Raw genomic sequence first — 27,140 nt, 5'->3', positions numbered from 1 at the left:
AATTGTATTCAGCTAATAGTTATTTACACCTTAAATTAAAATAACTGCCTTCTTTTTAGTGCCCCTCTTCCCCTCCTGGTCTCATTTTAGTGCCTAGAAACAGTCAAAAGAAGTCTTTCCTAATTCTAAAGCACTTGGGAATGAAGAAAGGCGCAAGCTCCTTCCCAACACTTGGCAAAGGCACACGTTTCTTCAGGCATCAAGGGTTTGATGAATAGTGGATTTGACGCTGGAGGAGCCGTCAAAATTTAAAAAGCGCTGTAGGTTTTGATGGGGCGCTCGACGTCGATGGCGCAGCTGGCAATGATGGCGCAGCTGGCGTCGATGCCTTCGGTGTCTAAGGCAACATTAATGGCTTGGCTTGCGTCTAAGGCGCAGCTGGCGTCGATGACCTCGACCTATGCTTATGCTTACGGCTCAACGGATCCTTCGTTGATACGTCATTGCATCGAGGCCTCAACGGCTCTTTATTAGGATCAGGCCTTCGTCCCGGGCTCAAAGTGTGCGCAGGATTTAGGTTGAGCCCTTTCCTTACCAGCTTCTTTGGAAGGCGTGGTAGAAGCATGGTTTGCCGTGGGTTTCTGCTTTTCAAATATTTTTAGCAACTATGCTCCAAAAGCTTCCCATTCGGCCGGAGTGGATTTCTTTGTGGAATAAGATACTCTCAGGGGAAGTGTCCGATGAAGTCGACCTATGGTTCCTCTTCTTGGACTTCAACAACAAGAAGTGGTGGGTGCAACTCCTCGATCTCTACCTCTTAACTTTCTTCCTCCGAGGAGAGTCACCTCTCGACTCGGTCGAAGTTTTTTTGGTCGGGGTAGATTATTTGGGGTTTAGACCTACCACCAATTTCCCCTTTCGCTCCTTTACGGTCATCGACTGGCACTTGGAGTAGTGCAAGGTCTTATGCTTCACCCAGAGACACCATAGACATATGTTGTGGATCGGTCAATGACATATTTGAATAACGATCAACACTTCTTGAACCCTGTCTTCGAGGTAGTCGGTGTCGACAAAGAAAAATGAAGTAAATGAAGCGCGCCGTATTTCTCGAAGCAATAGCATTCGTAGAAAAAGTAAACTGAAGCCAACAGGCGCTGCACGTGCTATATATGCCTTCAATGACCTGACCCTCAAGACGGAAGACCTCGAGGGACATCAAGTCGACTGCATCGACGCACTGCACCCTTTGCATAAAAGAAATTCAGAAGTAGCTGAAGCTGGATATCGAATATAAAAATTGAGGAATACGTGGGAGGACACAAACCATTCGAAAGTAGATGCAAGGTTAATTTACTCACCTGTGAATTGCTTTTGCCTCTTCCTAAAATTAATGCGGTTGGCTTCACTTAACTATTTCTTCAGAATATTCATGTATAAGTTGACCAACTGGTCTGTTTTTTACATATGCTAAAACAGTCTTTGGTCTATACAAACCTTTAAGCTGCGGATAGCGTTTTACCTGCCTAAAATAGATGAGTGCCATTCTTGAAAAGTTTTCTTTAGATGTAGCTGACCTTGGTGTGCTTAATCTTTCTATGTCTTGCGTTTTATATATTAGGAAAAACTATTACAGATTTAAATATATGTTTACATTTTCTTTTACACATTTTGTATATTTGTGGCTACGGTTTGATACAGAGAACAGGTTTTACTTGTTAAACCAACTCACTAAATAAAAATGACTAGTCTAAGATGGCATGCTTTCTAAAACTATTTAAAAGTTGGCACCTGGACCAACCACTGGCACGGTCGAAACTGCAGCAGGACTTCAGATTGGAAACAGTGACCAAGTTTTAAGTGTATTTGGCAAATAGTCCAGCACACGATTGCACACATGGAAACATGCTGTGAGCTTCGGCTCACCTGTATGCAGGTAATTCTAGGTGGCCTTCCCAAGCAAAAAGTAATTGCTAGACCTGTCCACGTGAAATAGGAAGAAATACAACAGAGCAGTTGTGCTGGGTGTAATACTCTAGTAAAGTACCCTCCTTCCCCCATTCCCTTAACACCTAACCTCACCTTGAGCTTTGGCCTCACACAGTACGTATGGTAGCCCCGGTCGCAGCTGTCACACAGCATCATACACTCTGCATCTCCCTTCCGTCGGCACACCCTGCAGCGTGTGTTGAGGATGGACCTGGCCCAAATGATGCTACGTTCCAGGGTTGAGAGATGTAGGAAGATCTGAGACAAGCTGCCAGATGTGATGAGCGATTCCCTCCACCGGTCCAAGACAGTCCTGCACATACGTCCATTGTCACTGGCATCTAAGAGGCAAGGAGGTGAGAACATTAAGCTGTGTGCCCTGGAGCAGATTTTCAACTATGTTACACCGTTTCTCCCTTGAACTAAAGTCTCCAGAGATTAAGAGGAGTGGTCGGACCAGAAAAAGCAGGAATATTTGCAAAATAAGTAGCAGAAAAGCTTTAAAACAAATCCATTAACACATTGTACATAAAATCCAAATTATATAACTGAGGGCGTCTTTTCAAAATCACTACCGATGACAGGATTTAGACAAGCATCTTAGGGTTAGGTCAGCAAGGTCATTCACAACCCCAGTAGAGCAAAGCCATGCTTGAAAGAAGGGGTGAAAGAAGTGTAGTATAGTTAAAACTAGGCAGAAGTGATTATTAAAAGACCCACACAGGCAAGTTATAAAATGACACTCATTTATTATACTTCTACACTAAGGCCCACTTTAAAGACTTCAAGTTAAGTAAAAATACTTTAGTACATATACAGAACTCACAGTTGGGTAACACTACTTTAGAATCACAAGCAGTTATTGAAGCAGTAAGTACGTGCACCAAAGTAGGGAGAACAAGTGTTAAGCACACATCAAGATATATACCTTATTATTGTAAAGAACCAAGTGCTGTAAACTAAAACCTCAGAGCCTGTACCAAGTCTCGGGGAGTCTTGTAGGTGTGCAAAAATGTTCGAGTGAAAATGTGCATAGTATGAAATACTGCTGAAAAAATACTTGCGTTCGTGTAGGGCAAATGCAACATGCGAAATAGTGACTTAAGGGAAGTTGGTTTCCAGTGAAAGGAGCAGCATCTACCACCTTTGGGAGATCTAAAGGATGACCCAAGAACTAACCTTGACCCCACAGTTCTTGATCAGCCCCAGATAGCACTAAAGCAAGCAGGACATTGTGCATAATACAACCCCAATAAGCGCGGGGCTCAGTGGGTTGTGGGGGGGGGTGGGGGGGGTTCGATACAGAAGTGTTCTCAGGCCCCAAACCCCTTGAAAGTTAAAAATCATCCCAGGAAATGGGAACTCGCTGGGGAAGACATGCATCACTGTCGTCACCCAATAGTTACCAGGTTACAGGTTCAAGGGCCATCACCGCCGGTTGTCTCAGTACCTCGGCCCCACATTGAAGGAGAGACCCTCACAGAGATCTTCACAGATGTATGTCTTACAGTGATGTGGATGTAGTGAAAAGAGGCACTCAGCAACAGGACTTCAGTCTTCCAGCAGGCTCATCCCCTGATGGAGGACAGCACCAGGGATTTCCAGTGTTCCAGCAAAACCTTGAGGATGCCCAAGAAGAGTTCCAGCCGACTGGCCAACCAGAAGGCCTGCAACAATGAACAGCTGGATCCTGCACTTGCAGAGGAAACGCAACGCTGCGCTGCCAACAACCGAAAACTTGCGATGAACCTCGAGCAGGACAAGCGACAGGTTGGTCCCACCAATCGTCTAGAGAAAGACACGTTGCACATGACTTCCCTGCCGATTAGCTCAAAGTGGGCAACAGTGGTATTGGCAGGGTCAATCCTGGTTTCTGCAGCAGGTGTCTCTTGATCAGACTTCTTCAGATCTCTTCAGCTCCAGTGGTCGACTTCGTCCCTGGGTCCAGCTTGTCTCCTTATATCCAGAAAATGGGCTGGGGGTGACCGCTAGCTCACCCAAGTAAGGAAACCTTGCAATAGTCAAACTTGTAGTTGGATGTCTAATAGTGGACAGCTAGCATCCCATAATCGGCCCAGCAACACAAGCCCCTGGAATAATGTGGATTTGTGGTAGACCGCCCCCTCATCACTTCCTGACAGCACACACAAAGGAGAGCCTTTGAAAGCCTCTTACAAGAAGCCTGCCAAGGTGCATTAAGAAAGGGAGCATGACACTGCCTGGAAAGGTATAATGACCAAATGAAGGTTAGGTCATCTTAACCAGGACTACAAACACGAAGTCACCTTCAAAGTTCAAGAGAAGGCTCCAGTGGGTCCAGCAGTAGTGCTGGTAGGCCCAGGAGAGAGGGAATAAAATGTGCACACAAAAATAATCTTCCTATCAATATATAAATATTTGCATATTAAAAACATGGCCAAAACCTTGCACCCTTAATCTGCTTCTTACATTTAATTGAACAAATTCTTGATGTCTCGGTAAGTTTCTAATGAATGTTCCTCCCACGGATTCCTCACAAGCACCAGCTATCTTCTAAAAGGTTTTCACCACGAGGGGGCGCAGTGTCACTTTGCTCGGCACCTCCATGTACCCCACGCCTGAATGTGATCTTTGGGCCAGTATATGTAGAGCCACCAAACCCAATTATCTCTGTTCTGTCTGTTTGCCTAACACACTTGCGGAGCAGCTGCAGAATACACAAGGTGCACACGCTATCCACAGAGGGGCAAGATGGGAGGGTGTTAGGACAGTTTCCCTAAGTCCTACCCAGACTACAAAACTACCTGAGGCAATACAGAAACTCCACTCTTAGTAGAAGGCTGTACCACCTGAGCTCATGGTAGCGTAGACACAGCTAGGCTTACCCTAGGAGGGATAACGGGATGTAGATAGGTACAAGGAAATTGCAACAGGCATATGGTTCAAATAAACACTGACACACTTATGTATTGTAAAAATAATGGTTTATTTGATATACATGTAAGTAAATCTAAACCTTTGGAAAGATAAGTACTATTTCATCATAAAAACAATCAATTCTAAAAACGAACACAAAACTATGGGTAGGCAAACCAAAGTATAACCTTATTTAGAGCAGCAATATGCAGTCAATGTGAGTAAAACCTAAAGATATACATTTAGAATGGCATACTGCTATCATTGGGGAGTAAAACCAAATTAGTTAAACTTTCACAATACAGTAAGTAATTCAAAAGGCAGCAGACCCTACTGGGCATGACCTACAGTGTTATTCAGCTCCAAGAATCACCTAGTTAGACCAATATGGTTACAAGTAGACACCTTGCAACATATGTAACTTTATTCTGTTAGGAGTGGATACAGTTACATCACCACTGTTACTTTTCAGAACACAGTTCGGAGATGGTAAAAAAAACTCCTATACTTTTCAGAGGGGCACTCAGCTACTCATGGACAAGTTAGAACCCAGAAAGACTGTTTTGTAAGACTTTTTTGTACAAGTACACTAAGCAATTCAGGGTAAGCATAACCCAATGTTACAGTTTAGAAGCACAGCAGCTATTCAAGGTAAGAAACTCTAAAAATGAACACTATTTCTAATTCAGCGCTTTGGCGTAAGGCGCTTTATAAATCAATAAAATACAAATAAAATACAAATAATACAAGAATAGACCATTTACCAATAATACTTTTCAGATGCGTGGAATACAATTCTAAATTAAGTACTTAAGAAATGCAATCAGCAGTTCAAGGTAAGTAAGATCCCATATAGTTTTGACAGGGGCAGTGTGCAACTCTAAGACACACAAGACATCAAAGACTATTTTAGAAATGCACTAAGCAGATCAGTGTAAGCACAATCCAATGGTACACTTTTAGAAGAGCAGCAGCAGTTCAAGGTGAGTAAATCTTATTGGTAAGCTTTTACACTCATTCAGTTTCAGAATAGTAAAACCATGCCATTGTTAGGCAGAATCCTGTGCAGTTCCCTTGGGGACCACTGCAAAAAGATTAAGGCTACAGGAGTAAGCAGTAAACCCAAATGGTAGCAGTCTGTACCACCCAGATTTACCTGGTAGCTGAGCAGTCAGACCTCTCTCAAGAAGAGTAAGGCAGTATGAGAATGCATTACTTACCGTAAAAGCATTTCTGATGGTTGTATCTGCTTAGATTCACATGCTGTGCATAGGTCCGACATCCAGTGGTCACTGCGGAGTATTGCATTTTGTTTTTCGTAGTCGAAAAGGGGACGTCGACAAGGCGTGTCTGAAACACTATCCCTATAGTGACGTGCGTTGTACCCACAATCCCTCACGCGTCGAGGTCCCTCTGTTTGTTTTTTTCCGCCCAGCTTCTGGTCGCCTTCACGCGGAGCTCCTCGAGAGACATTGCTACTCCTCGACCTTTGGTCGTTTTTTTCACATAATATTAATAATCCCTCCCTCGACGCAGTTGTAAGCTGTTCTCCGCCGAGCAAAATCTTCGACGGAGGGTCGAGCGGAGGAAATCCTTCGGCGCTGCCGAACACGTGGCCTGGCCTCGCAGGCCATATACAGTAGGGAGAGTGGGGTCGTGGGACATCTCTGGGTCTTTTCTGAGAATGCCTTTCCCTTTCCCCTTCCTTTCCCTTGGGGTGCTTATCGCGATTTATTGCCTCAGCTATGGAGAGGACACCCTTTAGGTTTTGCCCGCTTTGCAAAGGCAAATTCACTTGGAAGGACAAGCATTCACGGTGTAACCGCTGCTTGCCCCTCGATCACAAGGAGGAAGGTTGCGCGGCTTGTCGGCTTCTTAAGCCTAAAACTCTAAAAGACCGTAGGGTTAAAAGGTGGGCGGCCTACGCGATGTCGAAGGCCGAAGGTTCACCCGCCGCTGCTACCACCGACAGTGACGAGGAACGCGATAACACGACCTCCGCTACGGAAGTCGAAACCCCCTCTAAGGAGCGCTTGCGCGCTTCGTCGTCTGTCCCCGGCCCCGACGGGCTCGGCTCACGCCCTGCTTATGGGGATGAACACCCCGGCGACACTGACGCACACAAAGACTCACGTAAGCACACAACCCATGGCTCTTCTTCGTCTAAGACGAAAAGAGATTCGGCGCCCAAGGAGACCCAGGTTCCACCGGCGGCCTCCTCGGACCGTTCGGGTTCGAAGCCCCTCTCGCAACCGCAGCCGCGACCAGCGACTGGGCTTTCGGCAAATAAGGGCGCTACCACCGACAGACATGTGATTCTAAGCAGATTAACAAACATCAGAAATAGAGTATACAAAATAGGGCCAAAAACACAGTGGAACAAGCAAACACTGACCAGAGCTTTGTATCAAAAGTATATAATTATTTAACACACACTTTAGAAAATACACTAGCACTATAAGTCAAAGCAAGTTCAAAACATAATCTGAAACGTATTTACACCTCCTTTAGCAATTACTAGACAAGTCTAAGTTAAAACACCACTTTTTGTCAAAACAGAGGTGAGCGCGTAACTTAGATGGCACTCCAATAATTAGGTTAAAGGGAGAGAAAAAGGCCGAGCATAAAAATAAAACAAATCCCAACACTTTTGTAAGTCCAAAGCAAGTCAGTGAAGGCAGTATACACTGTAGAGCCAATGTTCATAGGCCAGACCCACTTTAAATGGAGCAAAGTGAAATGTGCCCAAGATCACACGGTTTAAAAGTCTTTGCAGAGTGTTCAAAGAAGGTTGGGGTGATTCGAGAAGTAAAGTTAGAAGGTCTGGAGCCAACCCAGTTGGAAAGTCAAGGATTTAAGGGTCACCTTTAGCAATCCGAAGAAAGGGGGGCCAGGTGGAACACAGTATCTTAAAGAGAGAGGAAGCTCCAGTGGCGGCAGTTCCGCGTAGTGGGTGCAAGTCGTGGATTCGATAAGTGGAAGAGAAGATCTCGTCGAGGAGGAACCTTGTAGTCGTTGCATTGCCCAGGGAAGAGACCAGCCGCGGAGTTCGTCGGTAAAAGGTGCGTTCCTTTTATTCATGGTCAAAGTGGTGAAGCTTGGCTATCCGGTCGCCGGGGTGCTGGGCACGGGCGAGTCGACCAAGTGACATCTTTGGAAGGCGAAGTGGCGAACTGGTTGATCCCACCAGCTCAGAGGGAGAAGACTCTTCCAGCAGAAGATCTCCTCTTGTCGTCGGCAAAGTGGTGAGGTTGTTGCAGCAGGGCTCCACCGGTGGCGTCGTCGTTGCAGATGGCTCATCTTCTTCCCTCTTCGAATTTCTTAGGTCCTGTGGCGACTTCTTAAGTTCCAGTCCCAAAGGCCCTGCTTTTATGCAGCAAAACCCCCATTCAACAGCCTAGCTGTCACTCAAACATGCTAAGTGGTGAGCCGAGCGGCTCACCAATGGGCCAATCATAATAGAGTGCGACTTGAGTTGCTAAGCCAACGCAGTCCAGGGTGCCAATTCCCCGCCCCACACATCCTGTGGAACCCAGACAGAGTGGCACCATTTGGAGGGCTTCTGTGGAGAAGCCTGCCAAAAAGTGGAACAAAGGGCTCGACCTTGGTCAGAGTTACAGAGACGGATACGAACGCAATTTTAGAAAAGAGTTCTGGCAAAAAGACCCAACTGTGAACTTAATATTAAATAAACCGGCAATATCTTTAACTTTGCACCAAAAAGTGGTACGTTTAAAATCAATGGGAAAATCTCATAGGAAAAATTCAGGTGGAATATTTTGCGTGGTAACCACTGCCACCAGCCAGAAACTCGACAAGGGGGGACGGAGACCGTGCCCCCTTGAAAACAGACCCTGGGGCAATATAATTAACCCCCTCCAGTACTTCCACAATATGATGGTTTGTACTGGTTCTGTTCACAATTTAGGACTAGTAAAGTCAATGGTGACTTTACATGCCCTGGGAGACAGTAGTCAGTCCCAGGGTATGGAGTGTATGTTTGGGGGTCACTATGACACCCCTGTGGTACTGCACTGAGGGTCCTGTGTACCACACATACAGAAAGACAGATGATACCCTATGGAGTAAAAAGAAACCCCATAGCTCATAAGCACATAACAAGTCAAAGACATACCTCAAATCATGCCTAAGAGTGGGAGTAAAAGGGTGTCGCTCTTACTCTTAGCAGGAGAAAAAAACAAACCCCAAAAATCCAGCAAAGCTGCTGGGGGACTCACTAGGTTTGGGAAATTAGCCTTATAAGAGAATTCTCCCTAACAGCCATCTCAATTACTTTTCAGAAGAGTGAAACACTATTTCAACGTATGTAAAACATACTTTTTAGACGGGCAGTAAGCAACTCAAAATGTAAGTAGTAACATCAGGACACTTTGTAACTTATTCTGTTAAGGAAGACATGCATTACTCACCGTAATAGCATTTCTGATGATTGTATCTGCTTAGATTCACATGCTGTGCATATGGTCCGACATCCAGTGGTAACCGCATAGAATTGCATCTGGTCTTTCGGGGACCGAAAGGGGGCGTCAGCATAGGCGTGTCTATAACACTATCCCTATCGTGACGTGTAGTGTACCCAAAATCCCTCACGTGCCGAGGTCCCTCCGATTGTATTTGTTCTGCCATGAGGGAGCCCAAGGCTATTTTCAGTGAGTACATGAAGAGAGAAAGTAGAAAGACGTCTATGTTCCTTCCACCCCGAGCGGGGAGGCTTCACATGGAACTTTGATATGAATTTAGGCGCAAATCTGGGATGAGTGCGCAGAACTACTTTATCCCTGTGGACTGTAACAAAAGGGTCTAGAACCGAAAGGGCCTGTAGTTCACTAACCCTTCTAATAGAAGGGATAGCCACTAAGAAGGCCGTCTTGTAGGTAAGGTCTTTTAGACTTGCTTTATGCATTGGCTCAAAGGGAGATCTCAAGAGTCTAGTTAAAACTACATTTAGATCCCATCAACGAGCTGGGTGAGAAATGGGAGGATGGATCCTCTTAACCCCTTACATAAAGGCTTTAATCACTGGTATTTTCCACCATGACACTTTCTGTTGTGACGTGGTGTAGGCTGAGAGAGCAGCAAGATGAACCTTTAGGTAATTGAAGACTAGTCCTGTGTCGAACAAATGGGTTAGGTACAGCACAATGTGTGTGGGTGAGCAATCAATGGGATTGACGCAACAGATGACAAAACGTTTCCAATTATTCGAATAGCAATAGCGGGTGTTAGGTTTTCTAGCTTCCTGAGTATGTCCATGAGCCTCTGAAGGAGGTGAAGGTGTCGAAACTCTATGACCTCATGAGCCAAGCTGCTAAATTCAGAGTTTGTGGGTATGGGTGTAAGGTCTCCCCCCTGTCCCGAAACAACATGTTGTACGAGCAGGGTCGTTTAACTGGTGGGGAGAAGGACATTTCCATTAGATGAGCAAACCAGGGTTGGCGGACCCACATGGGGGCTACCAATATCATGGTGACTGGTTCCTGGTGCATCTTGTGCACTATTTTGTTGAGTAGTGCGGGGGAAAAGTGTAAACAAATTTCCCTGACCATGTTATCCTGAGTCCGTTCCCCTTGGAGCGGTTCTGGGGGTACCTGGAGGCGTAGTCTTGGCATTGGGCGTTCTCTTGAGTTACGAACAGGTCGATCTCTGGGAAGCCCCATTCTGAAAAGACATTGGACACAATGACTTCGTGCAGACACCATTAGTATTCTATGGGCAGTGGGAAATCTTTGCTGAGCACGTCTGCCAGAAGATTGAGTTCCCCTGAAACGTGTTGGGACCACAGAAAGATCTTGTGTTTGAGAGCCCACATTCACATTTTTTGGGACAGCTTGGATAGCCCTGGAGAGTGTGTGTCCCCTTGTTTGTTCAGGTAATACATGGCTGTGCTGCTGTCTGTCAGAACCAGCACTGCCTTCCCTTGTAGTTGCGTCTGAAAGGCTTTCCGTGCCTCACCACTAATAGCTCTAGCAGATTTATATGGTTGGATTCTACTTGTGGGGACCACACTCCATGTGCCGTCTGCTGAAGCAGGTGAGCCCCCCACCCCGTGAGAGATGAGTCTGTCGTAAGAGTGGTTTCCACTGCGGGGGTGGTGAAGGACTTCCCCTTCAAGAGGTTTTCCCTTGACCACCACTGCAGGGAGAAAGAACGAGGGCTGGTGAGACAACTACCAGATCTTCCCATTGTCCGCTGGCCTGACACCACTGGCTGTTGAGCCACTCTTGCATGGGACGCAGGCGCGGGTGGGGAACCACGTATATGCATGACGCCATCATACCTAGCAAGCGCATGGCTTTGCGTACCGTCACCTCCCGACTGGCTACATATTGAGGGATCTGAAAAAGCCTGTTCTTAGCCCTCTTGTAGGAGGGGAAGACGAGGCCGTCCTTCGTCTGGATTAGAGCCCCCAGAAATGTTTACTTGACAGGGGACTAGACTGGATTTTTTCTCGTTGATAGAGAATCCCAGACTGAACGGGTGGTCTACGGTCTTCTGGGTGTTCAAAAAGCATGTGTCGTAAGAGTCCCCTGTTATGAGCCAGTGGTTGAGGTAAGTGTAAACCGGGACGGATAGTCTGCGCAGATGTGCTGCCACTACTGCCAGGACCTTTGTAAACACCCTTGGCACCGAGGCAATGCCGGAGGGGAGCACCTTGAATTGGCAATGCCTGTCCTCTATCATGAACCCTAGACATTTCCTGTGCGCTGGCAACATTGAAATATGAAAGTATGCATTTTTCATGTCCAAGGTTGCCATGTGGTCCCCCTGTGTCAACAGTGGGATCACTTCCTGTAGCGTTAACATACAAAACTTTTGAGGTTTTATACATTTGTTCGTTGGGCGCAGGTCTAGAACAGGGAGCATGGTGAGGTCCTTTTTGGGTACAAGGAATTACACTGAATAAATACCATTGTTTACCTGAAGAATAGGGACGGCTTCTATGGCGTCCTTTCCCATTCAGGATCTGCAGATGGTCTGGCGAGAGGCATGAGCGTGGCGGTCTGAACTGTGGTCGTCGGGCAAATTCCACGCAGTACCCGTGGGCGATCATCTTTATAACTCACTGGTCTGAAGTTAACCCCTCCCATGCTGCGAGGAAATATGTTAAACTCCCCCTGACCGGGGTGACATTGGATCTGTTGGTCATTTCTGACCAGAGGCTGCGGCTCCTCTGGGGTTGGGGGCTCTGTCTTTGCCGCTTCGTTGACCCCTAGTTGGGTAGTTGGCGGGGCTTCCTGATGTTTGTCCAGAGTTCCAGTTTCCTGTGTTGTCGTTTTTCTGACCTGCACAGAACTGCCCTCGAAAGGACTGACGAGTACCGCCTCCACTTTAGGGAGAGGGGGGGGGGGGGCAAAGGCTTCAGAGTTATTTGTTGTAATGAATTAAGAGTCTCATGCTCTTTCTTGGCCGTCTCCAGAGCATCGTCGACTGCTTTCCCGAAGAGAAAGCGGTCTTCTTTGGGTTTATTAATAAGGGCAGCCTGTGTTTCAGGCTTGAACCCAGAGTTACTGAGCCAAGCGTGCAGCTTGAGTAGTGTGCCCTGTGCCAGGGTCCTGCCTTCTGTCTCAGCAGTGTCCAAAGTGTTTTTGATTATATTCTGATTTACTTGCCTGCCCTCTGCCACGATTGTGAGAAGTCTGGTCCTAGCGGGTTCAGGGACCTCCTGGAGATCCTCTTGTACGAGATTCCGTTGTGCATCTGCATAACTGGCAAGCAGCGTGGTGTTATTCGCTATGTGTGTGGTGTATGCAGCTGCCGAGGTAACACGCTTACCTAAGGCGTACAACCTCTTAGATTCTTTATCCAGAGGTGCGTCGCCGGTAGAAAGGGCTACCCCTGCATGTTTCTGGGTGGTAGTGACTACCAAGGAGTCGGGGGTGGCATGGCCTTTAATATATTCAAAGTTCGTAGGAGCAATCCGAAATCGTTTCTTCACTCTTGGATTCACTGCCCAGGTCTGAGCTGGCGTGACCAGGGAGGGGGCCAACCTTCTCTTAAGAGTTCAGGAGGGGAATGGCTTGGCTTGAGGGGGTTTCTCTTTGAGAAGGTCTTCCACAAAATCTTGATCGGGTATCGCCTCCTGGGTGGTGATCTGAAAGTACTTGTCACGACCCTCGCCCAAAACCCCGTCTGGCAATCCCATTGGCCAGGTGGAGTCAGGACTCGGGCCTCTAGAGCCTGGCATCATCTTCAAAAGCCCTCATGGGGCCAGTCCTGGCACCTATGGCGCCAGGCTCATACACCATGAAAAACAATGTGCTTGGGAGCTACTTTATTGTATTGTCAGCCAACATGGAGGCTTCCACATAGCTTGGTTCCTAAGAACCAAGCTAAGCGGTTTAGTGTTTTGGGTGTGGTAGCCTAGGGACTACTTTACCTGGACTATTTTTTTTGGGGCTATTTAAACCACACCCGAGCAAGACAAAGCACTTTGTGTTACTTTGCAGCTTGCAACGCGACGCTCACCGTGTCCAGCTATTCCCTCGAACCTAGGAGAAGCAGAACCTGCAAGGAGACAAAAGGAACATCATTAGCAGCAGCATCTTACCTGCAGTATTCATCTTTAAACACTCGCAGCTACTGAGAACAGCTTCCTCGAATCTGCACGCCTCCCGGACAGAACGACCTGAAAGCAGAAGATAGAGGCAACATTAAAGAAAGCAGTAGAGACATTTACAAATTACGAACTGCTCAAAAGGCTTACCTGGCTGGTCGCGTCTCAGCTGGCACCACTCCGGACATTCCACTTGTGCTGAAGAACGGTTACCAGACATTTGGTCGAAAAAAATTGGTCGACCAGACAAATGGTCGAACCAATTTGGTCGAAAACCAAATGGTCGAATTTTTTTATTTTTTTATTTTCACCCCCTTTTTTTATTTTTTTGGGGGGGTCCCCCCCAACCCTCTTTTTTTCTCTAAAAACCCCTTTTTTTAAAATAAACGAAAACCCGAAAAATAAATATATAAATAAAAAAAAAAATTCGACCATTTGGTTTTCGACCAAATTGCGTCGACCAAATGTCATTCGACCAGTTTTCAGTCGACCAAATGACTGGACACCCTGAAGAACACCGCAACCTACAAGGAAGGAAAACAGTTAGCAAAGGCAAGACTTCGCAGCGCTGAGCATAGCGCTTACTTACCGCATCATAGCGCTCTTAGTGCGCCATCATTTACCAGCGGGGCTCAACCAAGCCAGTTCGCCGTGCTGAAGCTCCGCATACCTAAGGGAGAAAAAAACGAGACATTTTAAACAAAGAAAGGCATGCAGGATAGCAACAAAACTAAAGAAGAGCAGTAAGACCTACCTGAACACTATCAAACGGGCCGACGTCAGTGAAGTAACTGGAGCGCACTCATCCATGAAAGACAACGCGCCCCAGCAAAGAAGGCAGGACGGAGAGCACGCCCAATTCTACCACAAGGTGAGGAGAGGGCGCCAGAGGAACTGAAATCATACGGGGGTGGAGGGAGGATACTTACCCCAGTCTGTCAGTCTTGAACACAGTCCTCCTGTATTTTCAGGCAGAACCTTGCCCGCAGACCACATCAGGGCAAAGCTGAGCAGCATACCAGCGAGTAACCCGGCTGGGTGGCGTCCCTGTGGATACCAGGTGAGTGTAACAGTACTCTGCTGTCTTCCTTAAAATGGCATTGAAGGCCATTTGATCGTCCACAGGCGAGGCCTGGCGGGCCAGAGTGATGGAGGAGAATCGTGTCATAGGACATCAGTGTCCTGATCTTGCGTGGGGAGTGTCCATGGCTTAGTCTCCACTTGCTGGGTTTCTTCCCAGTTGTCCATGGCATCCGCCTGGTCATCAGGGTAGTCCTGCAGGAAGGAAGGGTCTTCTTACTTGTCGTAGATGTCCTGATAAATGTCCATCTGGACCACTTCTTCATGGTGGGCAGAAGATGAAGGCTGAGAGTCAAGATTTTCCTGGAAACGTGAAGCTGACCCCAAAATAGGGTCTTCACAAGATCTCTTAGGGGAAGGCTGCTCAGAACGTGAGACAATCCTTTCTAGACGGTCCATGCATCCTTCAAATTTCTCCCTGGTCCACTTAGATGAAACAAAAGGGCCCAAAGGTGGAAAAACGTTGTCTTCCTCTCTTTGGCGTAGAAATATGTCCCCAAGGGTGTTGGACAGGGGCTCCTGACTGTCCTCGTAGGTTTCGCGAGTACTGGGGCACCATGGCGTGTCTTTAGACTTGTCCACGGCACGCTCCATGCATTTCGACAGTATCTTAGGTGTCAGCCCAATCGCCGAAGTAATCCTCATGATACTATCCTCAAACTCCACTGAATCGGTGTGAGTCGATGGGTCACCGGTAAATCTACTGCGGCATCAGAGAGCCTAGCTGTAGATTTTTTGCCTGTGGAAAGGCTAGGAGGCCTAGGAGTAGGTTTTGGGCCTACCAAGGTCTTAGGGGGGCGTTGGAGCGTTGGAGCGTCGGATGACCACGCTTCGGCATGTAAAACCGATTTAGAGGTAGCGCCCTTGTTTTTGGAGTGCTCAGTCACAAGATGGGGATGCGGGGAAGGTTGCCGATATATCAGACCAGAGGATTCCGGCTAAATTTTCGGTGGTCCCGTTGGCGGGTTTACCTTTTTTGACAGAACCGTCGAAATCGGTGGTGGGGTTGTGCGTTTTCTGTACGCCCCGTCGCTGGGTGTTGTCCCTGAAGCGAGACTTAAGTCAAGCCTAGAATGTTCGGGGATGGGTGTGGCGGACCTAGAAGCATCCGCCTCAAGGTCGATGACATCCGATACGAATGTCTGGTCATCAGTGCCCCCGTCACTTTTGGCGGGTGTGGCGGTGGGGTAAGAGGGTTCAGTCCACGACATACCGTACGCGGCCCACCGCTTTACACGGCGCTCCTTAAGGGTCTTAAGGATGAAGGAGCTTACACGCTGCACACCGCTTCTCGCCGTGATCTAGGGGTAGACGAGAATTACGTTCTGTGCTAGTCTTTCCACGGGTACCTGACCCTACACTTAGGGCAGAAACTAAATGGAGTCCTTTCCATAGCAAAAAGGTATAAACAAAGATGACCAGACCTAGAGGGCAAAGATAGGAAAAGGAGAGACATAACAAAAGATATGGCCACCCCAACCCCACTCTCCTACTGTGTAGGCCGGCCTGAGGGCCCGGCCACATGGATGGCTCAGCCACCAGATCTTAGACGTCGAAATCCACCGCCGTCGAAACTTCCCACAGTCTCTGTCCAGGTTGCTTGAATCGCTGTCGAAGTGACTTAAGGGGAAATAACCAACAAAGTCGATATAAAGATAAACAATGTCTCTTATGAAGAACTCCGCTATAGGGCGACCAGTTATCTGGGTGGAAAAAAACAATCTGAGGGACCCCGGCGCGTGAGGTATTTTGGGTACACTACACATCACGATAGGGATAGTGTTACAGACACGCCGAAAGACAAGATGCAATACTCTGCGGTTACCACTGGATGTCAGACCATATGCACAGCATGTGATTCTAAGCAGATTAAAAAGCATCAGAAACCACCGTTTGCATTTAGAACCAGACTTAAGAGTATGTCAAAGAAAAAGGTTAGAATACAACAAGAGATCTCACAAATATTCTGAAGCAGGTAAGTACTTTTGGTAACCCCCAGTGCAAAGTTAACCCGTTCCTGGAAGTAGGGCTAAACAGAGTCAGGGGAATTAGAGTTATTCAGGGAGCTAGGCCAAAGTCAATTGGACAAAAGTCAAGGTGAGCTGAAGCACTTCTTGCAAGTAGGTTAAAGTCTTGCACAATGTTTTAGAAGTCTTTGTAGAAAAGAAGACATCAAAGCAGGGCCACAAGCTGATTAGGCTTGTGAGGTAAAGAAGCTGATAGTAACTCTACAGGAGCAACCAAGACAAGTCTCAGCTGAGAACAAGTGAGGTTACACAAGAGGTAAGTCCTCTTAGACTTTACAGTACCTTTGGTTAGAAGGAAAGGGCTTTGGCTGGCTTCTGCGCAGCTCTGCAGATCCTGTGTTCCTGGGCCTCAGTCGTGGGGACAAGACAAAGGACGTCTGGACGACTCCTGCACTGCAACGGGACGGTCAAGGACCAACTTCTATTTAGTGGCACTTCGAGGTTTCAGGTCTAAGCAAATAGCAACACCGCCGACTCTTGGCTTTCAAGATGGGCTTTCCTTGCATCTGGGGTCCAGCACTCTGTTGAGGTGGCTCAGTCAGTCCTGCTTCCTGGGAGTCCGGAGGTTCTTCCTGGAGCTCTTAGCCAACTTAAAAGCAACGCACACAATCTTGTGCTCCTCGCCCTGGCTCTGCAGTTTCCAGCAGCAACCGCAGTGGAAATTCAAGCAGATCCTAGTGGATGTCCAGGTGGCTTACTTTGGAGTTGATTGGTCCCACCAACTCAAGGGGAAAGTCACCCTAGAAGGGATTCTCTAGTCGAGGCGAATTCGGAGCTTCAGCACAACAGCAGGGCTTCACCGGTCAAACCAAAGGTCCAGCAGTTGCAGCAGGCGTCTCTTCCAGGTTCTTCTTTGGATTCCTTCGTCTAGTGGTCGACTGCCTTCCAAGCCAAAAAGCCTCGCCTTTTATGCAGGTTTCTCCCATTCATTCCAGCCTAGCTGGCAATCACCCAGCAGGGTGGCTATCCTTGCCGGACAGCCAGCCGGCCAATCACCAAGGAGTGCATTCCTGTCTTCTAGTAGACCAAGCACAGGGAGTTTCGGGCACCTCCCTCGCTTCCTGCCCCTGCCAGACACCCTGGAGCCAGAGGTGGGCTTCACTTGTGAATCCCACCAAAGGCAAAACGAACAAAGGGACCAAACCTGGTTTGACGTGCAGAGTAAGTAACCCCTCCAGCACCCTATTGTAAGATAGTCTGAGCTGGGTCTAGAAAGTTAAAAGTGTAAATAAAGTCAATTTCACTTCACTGGTCTTGGAAACAGTAGTTTATCCAAGAGAAGGTATTTAAACCTTGGGGAAATCTGAAAGACTTCCCTGTGCCACTGCACTGAAGGTGCTGTGTGACAATGTAAAAGATGCCTATGGAGTTCGTCAGACTCAACAACCAAAAGAAACAGTGCACAAATCACATTGAAATGCATGAGTGGGAAAAAGGGTCTCACTCTCACCAGGTTAAAAATTAAAAGTCCGAAAATCCAACAAAGTTTCTGGGGGTCTCTTAAGGTAAAGAGGAAGTACCACATTACTGAGAATTCTCCCTAACAGCGGTGGTCTGGCTGACGGCCTTTTTAAGAAAGGCAACAGTAGCCCCACCGCACAAGCTGAAGTGCCCAGGCATCCGAGGTAAAACCCACGCATTGGGCCCAGTGCTTCAATTTCCTCCCTCCAACCAGGAAATCTGAGGGAAAAAAAATCCAAGCAGCTTCGACAGCCGGAACCACCCTAGCCTCTGCTGCCGCTGTCTGCTGGTCTCTAAAGGCCCCCTGCCTTCCGGGAGCACAGGAAATGCCTATGCCCTTGCCTGGCTTGTGGGAGCTGAGCCTTCCTGCCAAAGGGGACATAGCGCCGATAGCCTCTACCCCCACATGTCGGTTTCCATGATCCTCCGCTGGCTGATCATCAGATGAATTTTTTGCACCTAGTTGCCCTCAGTGATTTTAATCTCAAATTCAATGGGCCATATGTACCTATCTTGAATCAATTTTTTGACAGACTCCTTGATTTTGGCCTCCATCAATTTGTGGCAGATCCTACCAATAACGAACATGCTTGTTCTTGTGCTGGCCGACAAATCCAAATGCATTTTTCCCTGCTGAACGTGTTCTGTGGTGAGATCATTATCTCTTGACTTTCTCTATGAAATCTCCATGTCTCCCTTCTAAGTGCCCCCCCGCCTCCCCAGTGTTGCGTCGTAGCTGGTGCACAGCCGATCTTTAGGCTCTAGTGTCCTCAGTGAGGGCTAATGGCAGTTGATCCCAAGTGGTTGATCTCTCACTTCTGCCTCATTCATTGGAAGTGGCAGCAGACATGGTTGCCCCCTCAGACAGATTCAATTATGGCCGCTACCATCTGAACCTTGGTTCTGCGACCAGCTCAAGAGAACCCGTCTTGAGCTTAGACAGGCTGCGCTATATGGCGTCATACATATATTCACACTCAGAGCACACTAGAAGCCGTGTGCGACTGGCTATTATGCTGCGTTCTGACAGCTAGGAAAGCCTTCTTGGAACAAAAAATGTATAAGGCTCTTAGTAAGCCCATGGAATTATACTCTGTGGTTCGGTCACCATCTTCCACTGCCAACCTCACAACATCTGTGATTCCGTCACAGGAGCTTTGTGATTAATTCTCTCAGTTCTTCATCTCTAAAATTGGTACTATTCAGAATAACATTGTGCTGGCTTCCCAGGCTACTGCCTCAGTCAGTACAGTCCCAGTCGCCGCCATGGCAGAATGCCTGCCCCAATGGGCACTGTTCCCATCATTCTCTGAGACATCGATCAGTGTTTCGATAAGCCAACTAAAGTCGGCTGCTCCTTCAGATCTGGTGCCGCTGTCAGCGATGAAGGACATCTCCGCTGATCTACTGGGCGTGTTCACCAAGGCTATTAACGGGTCTTGCCAGTCAAGTTACATCCCAAAGGAGTTGAAACAAGCCATGGTCATCCCACTTCTCAAAAAGCCCTCTTTAGGTCCTTCACTCCATTCAAACTTTCGTCCAATCTCACTGCTGCCTTTTTTCATGAAGCTTCGAGTCGCTGACCTCTCCACTTCTCTCATCCTTTTTGGAGACCTCTGGGTTCTTTGACCCCTTCCAGTCTGGTTTCCGGTCAAACCAGGGCACAGAAAGTGCCCTAGTGTCGGTCCTGGACATCTTGGCTGGGTTCATCGATGCAGGTGGGGTGGGTGTCCTGATAATGCTTGATCTGCCTGCAGCATTTGATAACGCCGACAATCCCACCTTGCTGGACCGCCAAGCCCAGGCCAGCATTTCTGGTCAAGTGCTTGCCTGGTTTACATAGTTCCTGGCAGAGAGAGGCCAAATACTTTCACTGCCCACCTTTTCTTCACTCCCTCGTTTTCTTTCCTGTGGTGTCCCTCAGGGTTCTGCCCTGTCCCCTATGCTTTAATATCTACATTCAGCCACTTGTGTTTCTCATCCACTCCTTCGGCATTAGATGCTACTCATGCTGACAACACTGATGCCGATCCGGTTAGATCTTGAGCAAGCTGAGATGTCGCCATGCTTCTTTCGGTGTATCTGCCATAGGAGACGGGATGAACCACAACTGGCTGGAATGTAACAGGGACCAGACTGAGGTATTGGTGGTGGGTGCACCCCTGATCCTATCCTTCACTCTGGGTGTCTTCTTCATGGCCACCTGGTATTGGCCCCCTCCCTGTTCCAGTCTCCACTTAATGAATCTCAGGGTTGTGGTCTCACTTTCGATGGATCACCAGGTCTCGACTGGACACTTCCATTTGAAAATCCTCCAGAAAGTGCTCTCCCTTATACCTCCTAAACTTAGGCCACCAGTCAGAGCCACCCTGGTCCTTAGCCGGCTAGACTATTGCAAAGCACTTTATTTTGCCCAGCCTAAAGGTCTTGTCCAGCGCTTATAAAATCTTGCTGCACGAGTGGCCTCTGGATCCCTGTATGGAGGTCATATTACCCCAGTTCTGATTGCACTACATTGGCTACCCGTTGCCCAGCGTGTTAAGTTTAAATCGCTTTCTGGTTCACTGTGCCCCTCAGGGACCAGGGGCTGAATATCTTCAACAAATTTGTTCACCATCTCCCTAATCTGATGCTTCGGTCCAGGTCTGCTGGACCGCTCTGTGTGCCTTTCTTCAGCCGCACAAGAATGGGCGGTCAGGCTTTCTCTGTGGAATAACCTACCGACACCTAGAAACCTCTCAAATCATTTACAATTCAGGATATCCCTGAAGACCCTTCTCTTTTAGGCTGAAGTGTCTAGCTCACACTGTGCTTCCCAGGGCCAAGATACCTTGGGGTGACAATGAGTTTATAAACTTTGATAACATAACTTGGTAATATACCCCTTGAAGACAAACTACTGTCAGGTTTGGCCGGCTATTGCACAGCTAGGCCAAGCGACTTTGCGGCCAGCTTGGACGCTGAATACCTCCAAAGAGTCCTCTTTAGCCAAAGGAAGACATTCTAACCATCAAAAGTAATGTCGAGAAGGTTATTCTGGACATTGGGTGAGTACCCAGAGGAATGCAGGTAAGTCTGCCTTCTGAGAACTGTGGCCGAACCCATCAATCATCCTACACAGTCTGCCAGGTCCAGGCCCATCTGCAAAGACCCCGGGCCACCTCTTAACCATCAACTAACAGCTGGAACCCTTCCAGTACCTCCCCCTTGGGGATGTACTGTGCAGCCAGTTCAATGGCCTTCCACAAACCAAAGGAGTATTTAGTGAAATTGCAGGAGACATTGACCGCTTTCTAGGCCATTCGATCAATACCACTGGCATCATGCAAACCTTCAGCCAAGGGTACGAGGTCTGCTTGGTCAACAAAATAGTCTGCCCCAGCAGCCCCAGAGTATGTAGGGTCGAAGCCTCCGTCATCCGTGGCACCGAAGAGATCAGTCATGGAACCAAAGGTGGTCGACGGTTTGGTGGCAACAAGAATTGATGCGGAGGGTGAGTCAGAGAAAACCAATGCAGAGATGTGCCGGGAAGCACTGGTGCAGAAGGCGGCATGGTCTTGCTCGGCGCTGAGCCCGAAAACTCCTTCAACACTGATGGCATCAGACTAGTCTTCACTCTGTGTTAGGGGAGTTTTCCTATGTTAAAGGATATTTGTACCGCGCACCATCACCACCGGAGTCGTCCCCTGGCGCTCTGGCGGCTCTGAAAGAGGGGAGGTTGAGTTAGTGGGAAGAAGCAGGAAAAGTTCAAGAGAGCAGTGATGTGCTGTTGGCGGCCTCAACCCGGTGGGTCCGTTGGCTAGGCTTGGGGTGTTTGCAGCCGTTAGACATTGTGTACTGTTGTGCGAGTCTATGTGTGAATTTTGTTTTGTTGTTGCGATGTAGTGAAGTTTGTGCAGGTTGTTGTGCTGTAGGTTTTTTGGTTGCGTTTGGTTTGGAGTTTTAGAGGTGTATGCATAGGGTGAAATTGTTAGTGGAGTTGGTTAGTTGGCATTTCTATCCAGAGTTGAGGCGCTGGGCTTGCGTAGTCTCCCCTGATGCGCCGCTGTCCTGATCTGGGCCCGTCAGGCATTCAAGGTCCCTTTTTCATCTTGCCCTCACCTCTATTAGGCTATATCATAGCCCCACCTGTCCTTGCATCATACTCCTGTGGCCAGTGCACCTGCCGATGTCAACAACTCAGATAGTTTGGTGGTTGTCGATTTCTTGACAATTCCACAACACTGTGGTACCTGGTGGTAACTAAGGGGCGGGTAACGAAGTTGAGTGGGGTTGGCTAGAGTAGTTGACTTGGTCTCCATGCGTGTCACCTGCGTTACAGTCTGCCCAGAGTCACCCGTCAGAGGGTATGTCAGCGGTCTGTACACCAGGATGAAGGTGATGTTGGTTTTTGGGCTCTCCGTCAGGTGTATTACCATGGTTTCGCAGTTGAGGATGTTGAGTGGTTTGTCTGCTTTTATTTTCAGGTGTTCTTTGAATGCTATTGCGATTCCTCCTCCTTTTTTGCTTTACCCGTTTGTTTGCAGGCGTTTGAAGTTGGTTGAAAGGCAGCTTTGGAGTGTGATTTATAGGATGTCAATGCCGTTGTCGAGTAGATCGAAGATCTTGGTTGAGTGTTCTGACATGGATCTTGCGTTAGATTGCAGTGAAGTTTAGAGGTGTTGTTTGGTTTGGACTTTGTTGAGGTCGTCTTCTGAACGGTGTGGAGTTTTCCTTCCTGGTTGATCTCTTGTTCGGCTGTGGGTTTTGGGGTGTCGGCGACTTCAAAGAGTTCCTCTAGGTTCCGTCTTGGGTTATTTTTGTTTTCATCGGGTTCGTCTTCCAGGAGTTGTGGTTGTTGGTTGGAAGTTCTTGTTTTGGTGATGTAGGGTGTTATCGCATCAGTCGTGTGTTTGAAGTGTTTTGTGTTGTTTATCCTTCTTGTACTTGCTTGTGTTAGGTTGTTTGATATTGCTGCTTCTAGCGTTGGATTGCTGTGGTGGCCAGTTGTCGGCAAGGTATGGAGTTAGGTAGAGGGATTTGTCTCTTCTCTCAGTGTTGGTTTGATTTGTGTTCCCGTCTGTGGGGGTGCCTTCTATAGTTGTCTTTCTTAGTTGCTGTTCCGGAGTGTTTGTTCTTTCTTCTCTTTGTCTTTTCCTTGAATGGGTCATTTGCACGGCATTATAAGATTGAAGGTTGTTTTAGTCTTTGTTTGGTGATGCCCTTTTGGTCTGGTTGTCTTGTGGTGTAGTAGTGGGTGTGGAGGGTGTCTGCTACTAGTTTGGGCTCTGCCTGTAGGTGGTGTTCCGACTGAAGTTGCAGACTGGTTCAGTCAATGTCTTGAGAGGGGTAGGGCAGTGGTTAAGGGTTATATAGTTGGGTGTCGTTGGTGGCTCTCTTTAGTGTCCGTCTCCCTGAGCGCGGTTCACTGCGGTGAGCTAGTTCTGTGGGCTTGGGAAGGGTATCTATTAGTTGAAGAGTGGCTTGGAGGGCGCAGCTCTGACTTGCTCTTAGTGCTGTGTGGGCCCCTAACCAGAGTGTCACTCCACAGTAATTCACTGGTGGGTTCTGTCTCACTTAAGAGTGAGTTGGTCAGTGAAATTTGAGAGGCCTGTATAGTGGGAGGGAGGTCTATCAATGCAATCTAACTATCACACAATGCAAATTGTGCACTGACGCCCTGTTCATTTTGAGAGACCTGCATAGTGGAAGAGAGGCTTATCATTGCAATCTAAATATCACACCATGCAACCTGGGCACAGGGGCCATGCAAACATTTTAGAGACCTGTATAGTGGGAGAGAGGCATATCAGTGCACCCTAAACTTCACACAATGCAAGTTTGGGCACAGGGCCTTGCTAAATTAGAGAGACCTGTATAGTGGAGGAGAGGCCTATCAATGTAATCTGAATATCACACAATGCAGTATGGATCCACAACCGCTATACAAATTTGAGAGACCTATCAATGCCCCCTAAACTTCACACAAAGCAAGTTTAGGGACAGGGCCTTGCTAGATTTGAGAGACCAGTATAGTGGGAGAGAGGCCTATCAATGCAATCTATGTCACAATGCAATATGGACCCAGAACCCCTATAGAAAAATAATTTGGGAGACCTGTATAGTGGGAGAGAGGCCTATTAATGCAATCTGAATATCACACAATGTAGCTTGGAAACAGGACCCCTACCAAGTTTGAGAGACCTGTATAGTGGGGGAGAGGCCTATTAATGCAATCTGAGTATCACACAATGTAGCTTGGAAACAGGACCCCTACCAAGTTTGAGAGACCTGTATAGTGGGAGAGATGCTTATCAATGCAATCTAAATATCACAAAATGCAATATGGGACCAGCGCCCCTCTAAAACAGAGATCTGTATGGTGGGAGAGAGGTCTATCAAATGCAATCACAATAGAGGGAGAAAGGCCTAATCATCCTGTGTAACGTTGGTTTGCTAAGTGGCTAGGATTCTGGGGTAGAGTTGCGTCTCTCCCCCAAACCAGGCCACTCCTACCTTACTGGTCCTTGTAGTTGATGGTAGACAACTGGTCACTGGCTTCCCCGGCAGACACTGGCTGACATTTCCACGAGCCGCCTCCGTTGGAGCCAAAGGGCTCAGGGCCCTTAGCTGAAGGGCCACACGGGCAGAGGGCTGCCCTGGGGGGTTTATTTGGGACAGAGGAGGAGCCAATCACCAGAGGGGGAGGGCTACGGAGGCAGGATGACGAAGTTAGTGTGGGGAAGGCTAGCGGGGTACACGGGCTGGGGGGGGGGGGGCACACAGAGGGAGAAATAGAATACAAAGGCCCAGAGGGTCTCTGAGGGGCCTGCTCTCACCTGCCTTGCACGATCTAAAGTGTGGGAAGGGAGAGCGACACGGCCGTAGGGCCTAGAGGCTCAGAGGCAGGAGCCAATCACCAATCATCGGAGGGGAGGGCTAGGGAGGCGGGATGAGGAAGTTACTGTGGGGAAGGCGAGCGGGGTACACGGGCTGGGGGGGGGGGGCACACGGAGGGAGAGAATAGAGTAAAATAAAATAGAGTAAAATAAAATAAATTAAAATAAATAACAAAAAGTCCCAGAGTGGGAGGAGGGAGCAGGGAAAAAAGGAAGAAGCAAGCGCGTTCGCTTTCTTTTGGGCCTTAGTACGTTTTTTTCCCAGTTGAAGGTGACAGGCTGGGGTGCAAGATGGCCTCCCCTGCTGCTGGTCTCCGTGCGTCTGTGGTGCAGGGGGACTAGTTCCCTTCTGTTGCCAGTGGCCTTAGAGGCCAATCACAGACCTGGTGGGCGGGGAGGAGGGAGCGGGGAACAAGGAGGAAGCAAGCGGTGCGCTCCGAGCGCATTCGCTTTCTTTTTGGGCCTTAGTAAGTTTTTATTTCCAGTTGAAGGTGCCGGGCTGGGGGGGCAAGATGGCCTCACCTGCTGCTGGTCTCCGTGCGTAGTAAGACTTGAGTAAACTATCCCAGTGGTTTGTAATCCCAACTCTTAGTATCAGTCCATACTACTGCTGGAAATCTTGGTAGAGTGGCAGATCAGTCAGGCTTATCTTAAGAGGAAGTTGTGAGCTGTAGACAGTACACTGAACCCAGTTAGACAAGTACATAAAAGAAACGAATACATTTACGTTATTTAAAAGTATACTTTTATTGTTTTTACACCACAATCACGTTAAATACTTAACACGTTAACAGTAGAACAATTTGGAATACGTTGGAATACACTTCAAAGGACACTTTTAGTTTGTGATCGTTCGTGGTTACATTTGTTGCAACGGTAGAAAGCGAAAAGACCAGACCATCGTATTATCGGTAATTAGGCGCACTCATGGATATTAGTAGAAATACAGCAAGACATTTACTCTGCACACATATAATCAAGCGACTTTAAGGGATAGACATGCTTGGTTAGTGTCAGGCTAGCAAGGTTCTAGAGATGTGTTCTTTACTCAGCAAGTCTTCGGTCCAAAAACACAACCCTAGCTAAAGGCAGTTCGGAGAGGGCTCAAAGTCTTGGCAGGCAGTAGAACATGAGTTCCTGTGGATTTCTTCCAGTTTCTAGTCTTTAAAGATGCAGCAAGTTAACAGCTAATGGTGGCGACCCTGTCAAGGACTCAACAAGGGAACACAAGCAGCAGCTTGGGTCTGAGGTAAGAAGGGGGCTCCCTGGACACCACTGGGTGCTCTGGAGCGACTTCATGGATCAAGGTAAGCAATACCTTTTCCCCCACAGTGCCTTAGGTTTGAAGAAGAAATTGTGACTGGATTCTCTTCAATGTGGCTGTGCTGGACCGGACCTCGTATTCCTTGCTGTGATGACAAAAGGCAGGACAATGGACAGAATATTTCAGCAGCAGGGAATGAGGACCTCTGGCATGGCGTCCATCAACTTCTTGACTCACTCTGTGGTTTTGGCTCCTTTTCTGCAGCACCAACTAAGGACGCGATTTGCCCAGTCAATCTTCTCACATTCCCACACTCTGCTGACTGGTTCTGGGCGAGTTGAATCGGATCTCTGGAGCGTCCTTGAGGGCTCAAAAAAGAGTTGGACGAGTTCGGCCTTTACACTACGATGTACTCGAAATGGGCAGCAGGTCTCTTGGTATTGGGGTTTCCCAGCTCTGGAAACTCGCAAGACCTTGGGAGATGGCTTGATTCAAAGTTAGTCTTGGGACTGGTTGTTCCCAACTGACAAAAGGGAAGAAGTAGTTCTGTTCAGAGTTACTCTGCCGCACAGCAAATGGGGTCAGGACAGCAGTGGTCTCTTCACGGTATTGCAAAGGGTCTGCAGGTGTCTCGGGTAGTCTTCTTCGGCTACTTCAGCTTCCAGTGGTCGACTTGCTTTAAACCCAATAAGCCTCACCTTTTCTACAGTTCCAGCACTCACTCCATGCAATCTTCCTCAGCAGTTTACAGAAAGGGACGTTTGGCTGTTCAATCAGGACAGTCAGACCCCCCCGGCCCTCCAGTGGGGGCTGGTCGCATTCAAGCACATTGGCAGACAAAGGACATGGGGGTGGAAAACTCCACTTCCTGCCTGCCCAGACACTGTGGAGCATAGGCGGGGAAACCCAAGGGTTCCCACCAAAGGCAAAACACACACAGGCCTACTCCCCCAGATCGGTAGAAGAATGGCTGACAAAGAACCACCATGCAAGAAATGGTGAATAAAGGGAGCCTCTGAGTTGGTACTCAG

At 48.0% G+C, this 27,140-nt stretch overlaps 1 protein-coding gene across 1 annotated transcript in view; it reads right to left on the bottom strand.

Annotated features, from left to right (window-relative positions):
* The window catches only part of BAZ1A (bromodomain adjacent to zinc finger domain 1A), a 956,777-nt gene that overhangs the window by 226,796 nt on the left and 702,841 nt on the right, over positions 1 to 27,140 (bottom strand). Inside the window, exon 22 of the mRNA XM_069638454.1 lies at positions 2,023 to 2,270. Coding sequence (XP_069494555.1) covers positions 2,023 to 2,270 — 248 coding nt within the window. The remainder of the gene's footprint in view (positions 1 to 2,022; positions 2,271 to 27,140) is intronic.

This window comes from Ambystoma mexicanum, chromosome 14 (assembly GCF_040938575.1).
Source record: "Ambystoma mexicanum isolate Mex_15411 chromosome 14, UKY_AmexF1_1, whole genome shotgun sequence".
NCBI lineage: Eukaryota > Metazoa > Chordata > Amphibia > Caudata > Ambystomatidae > Ambystoma > Ambystoma mexicanum.
Note: the sequence above shows the minus strand (reverse complement) of the source record. Positions and strands in the feature narration are given on the sequence as shown.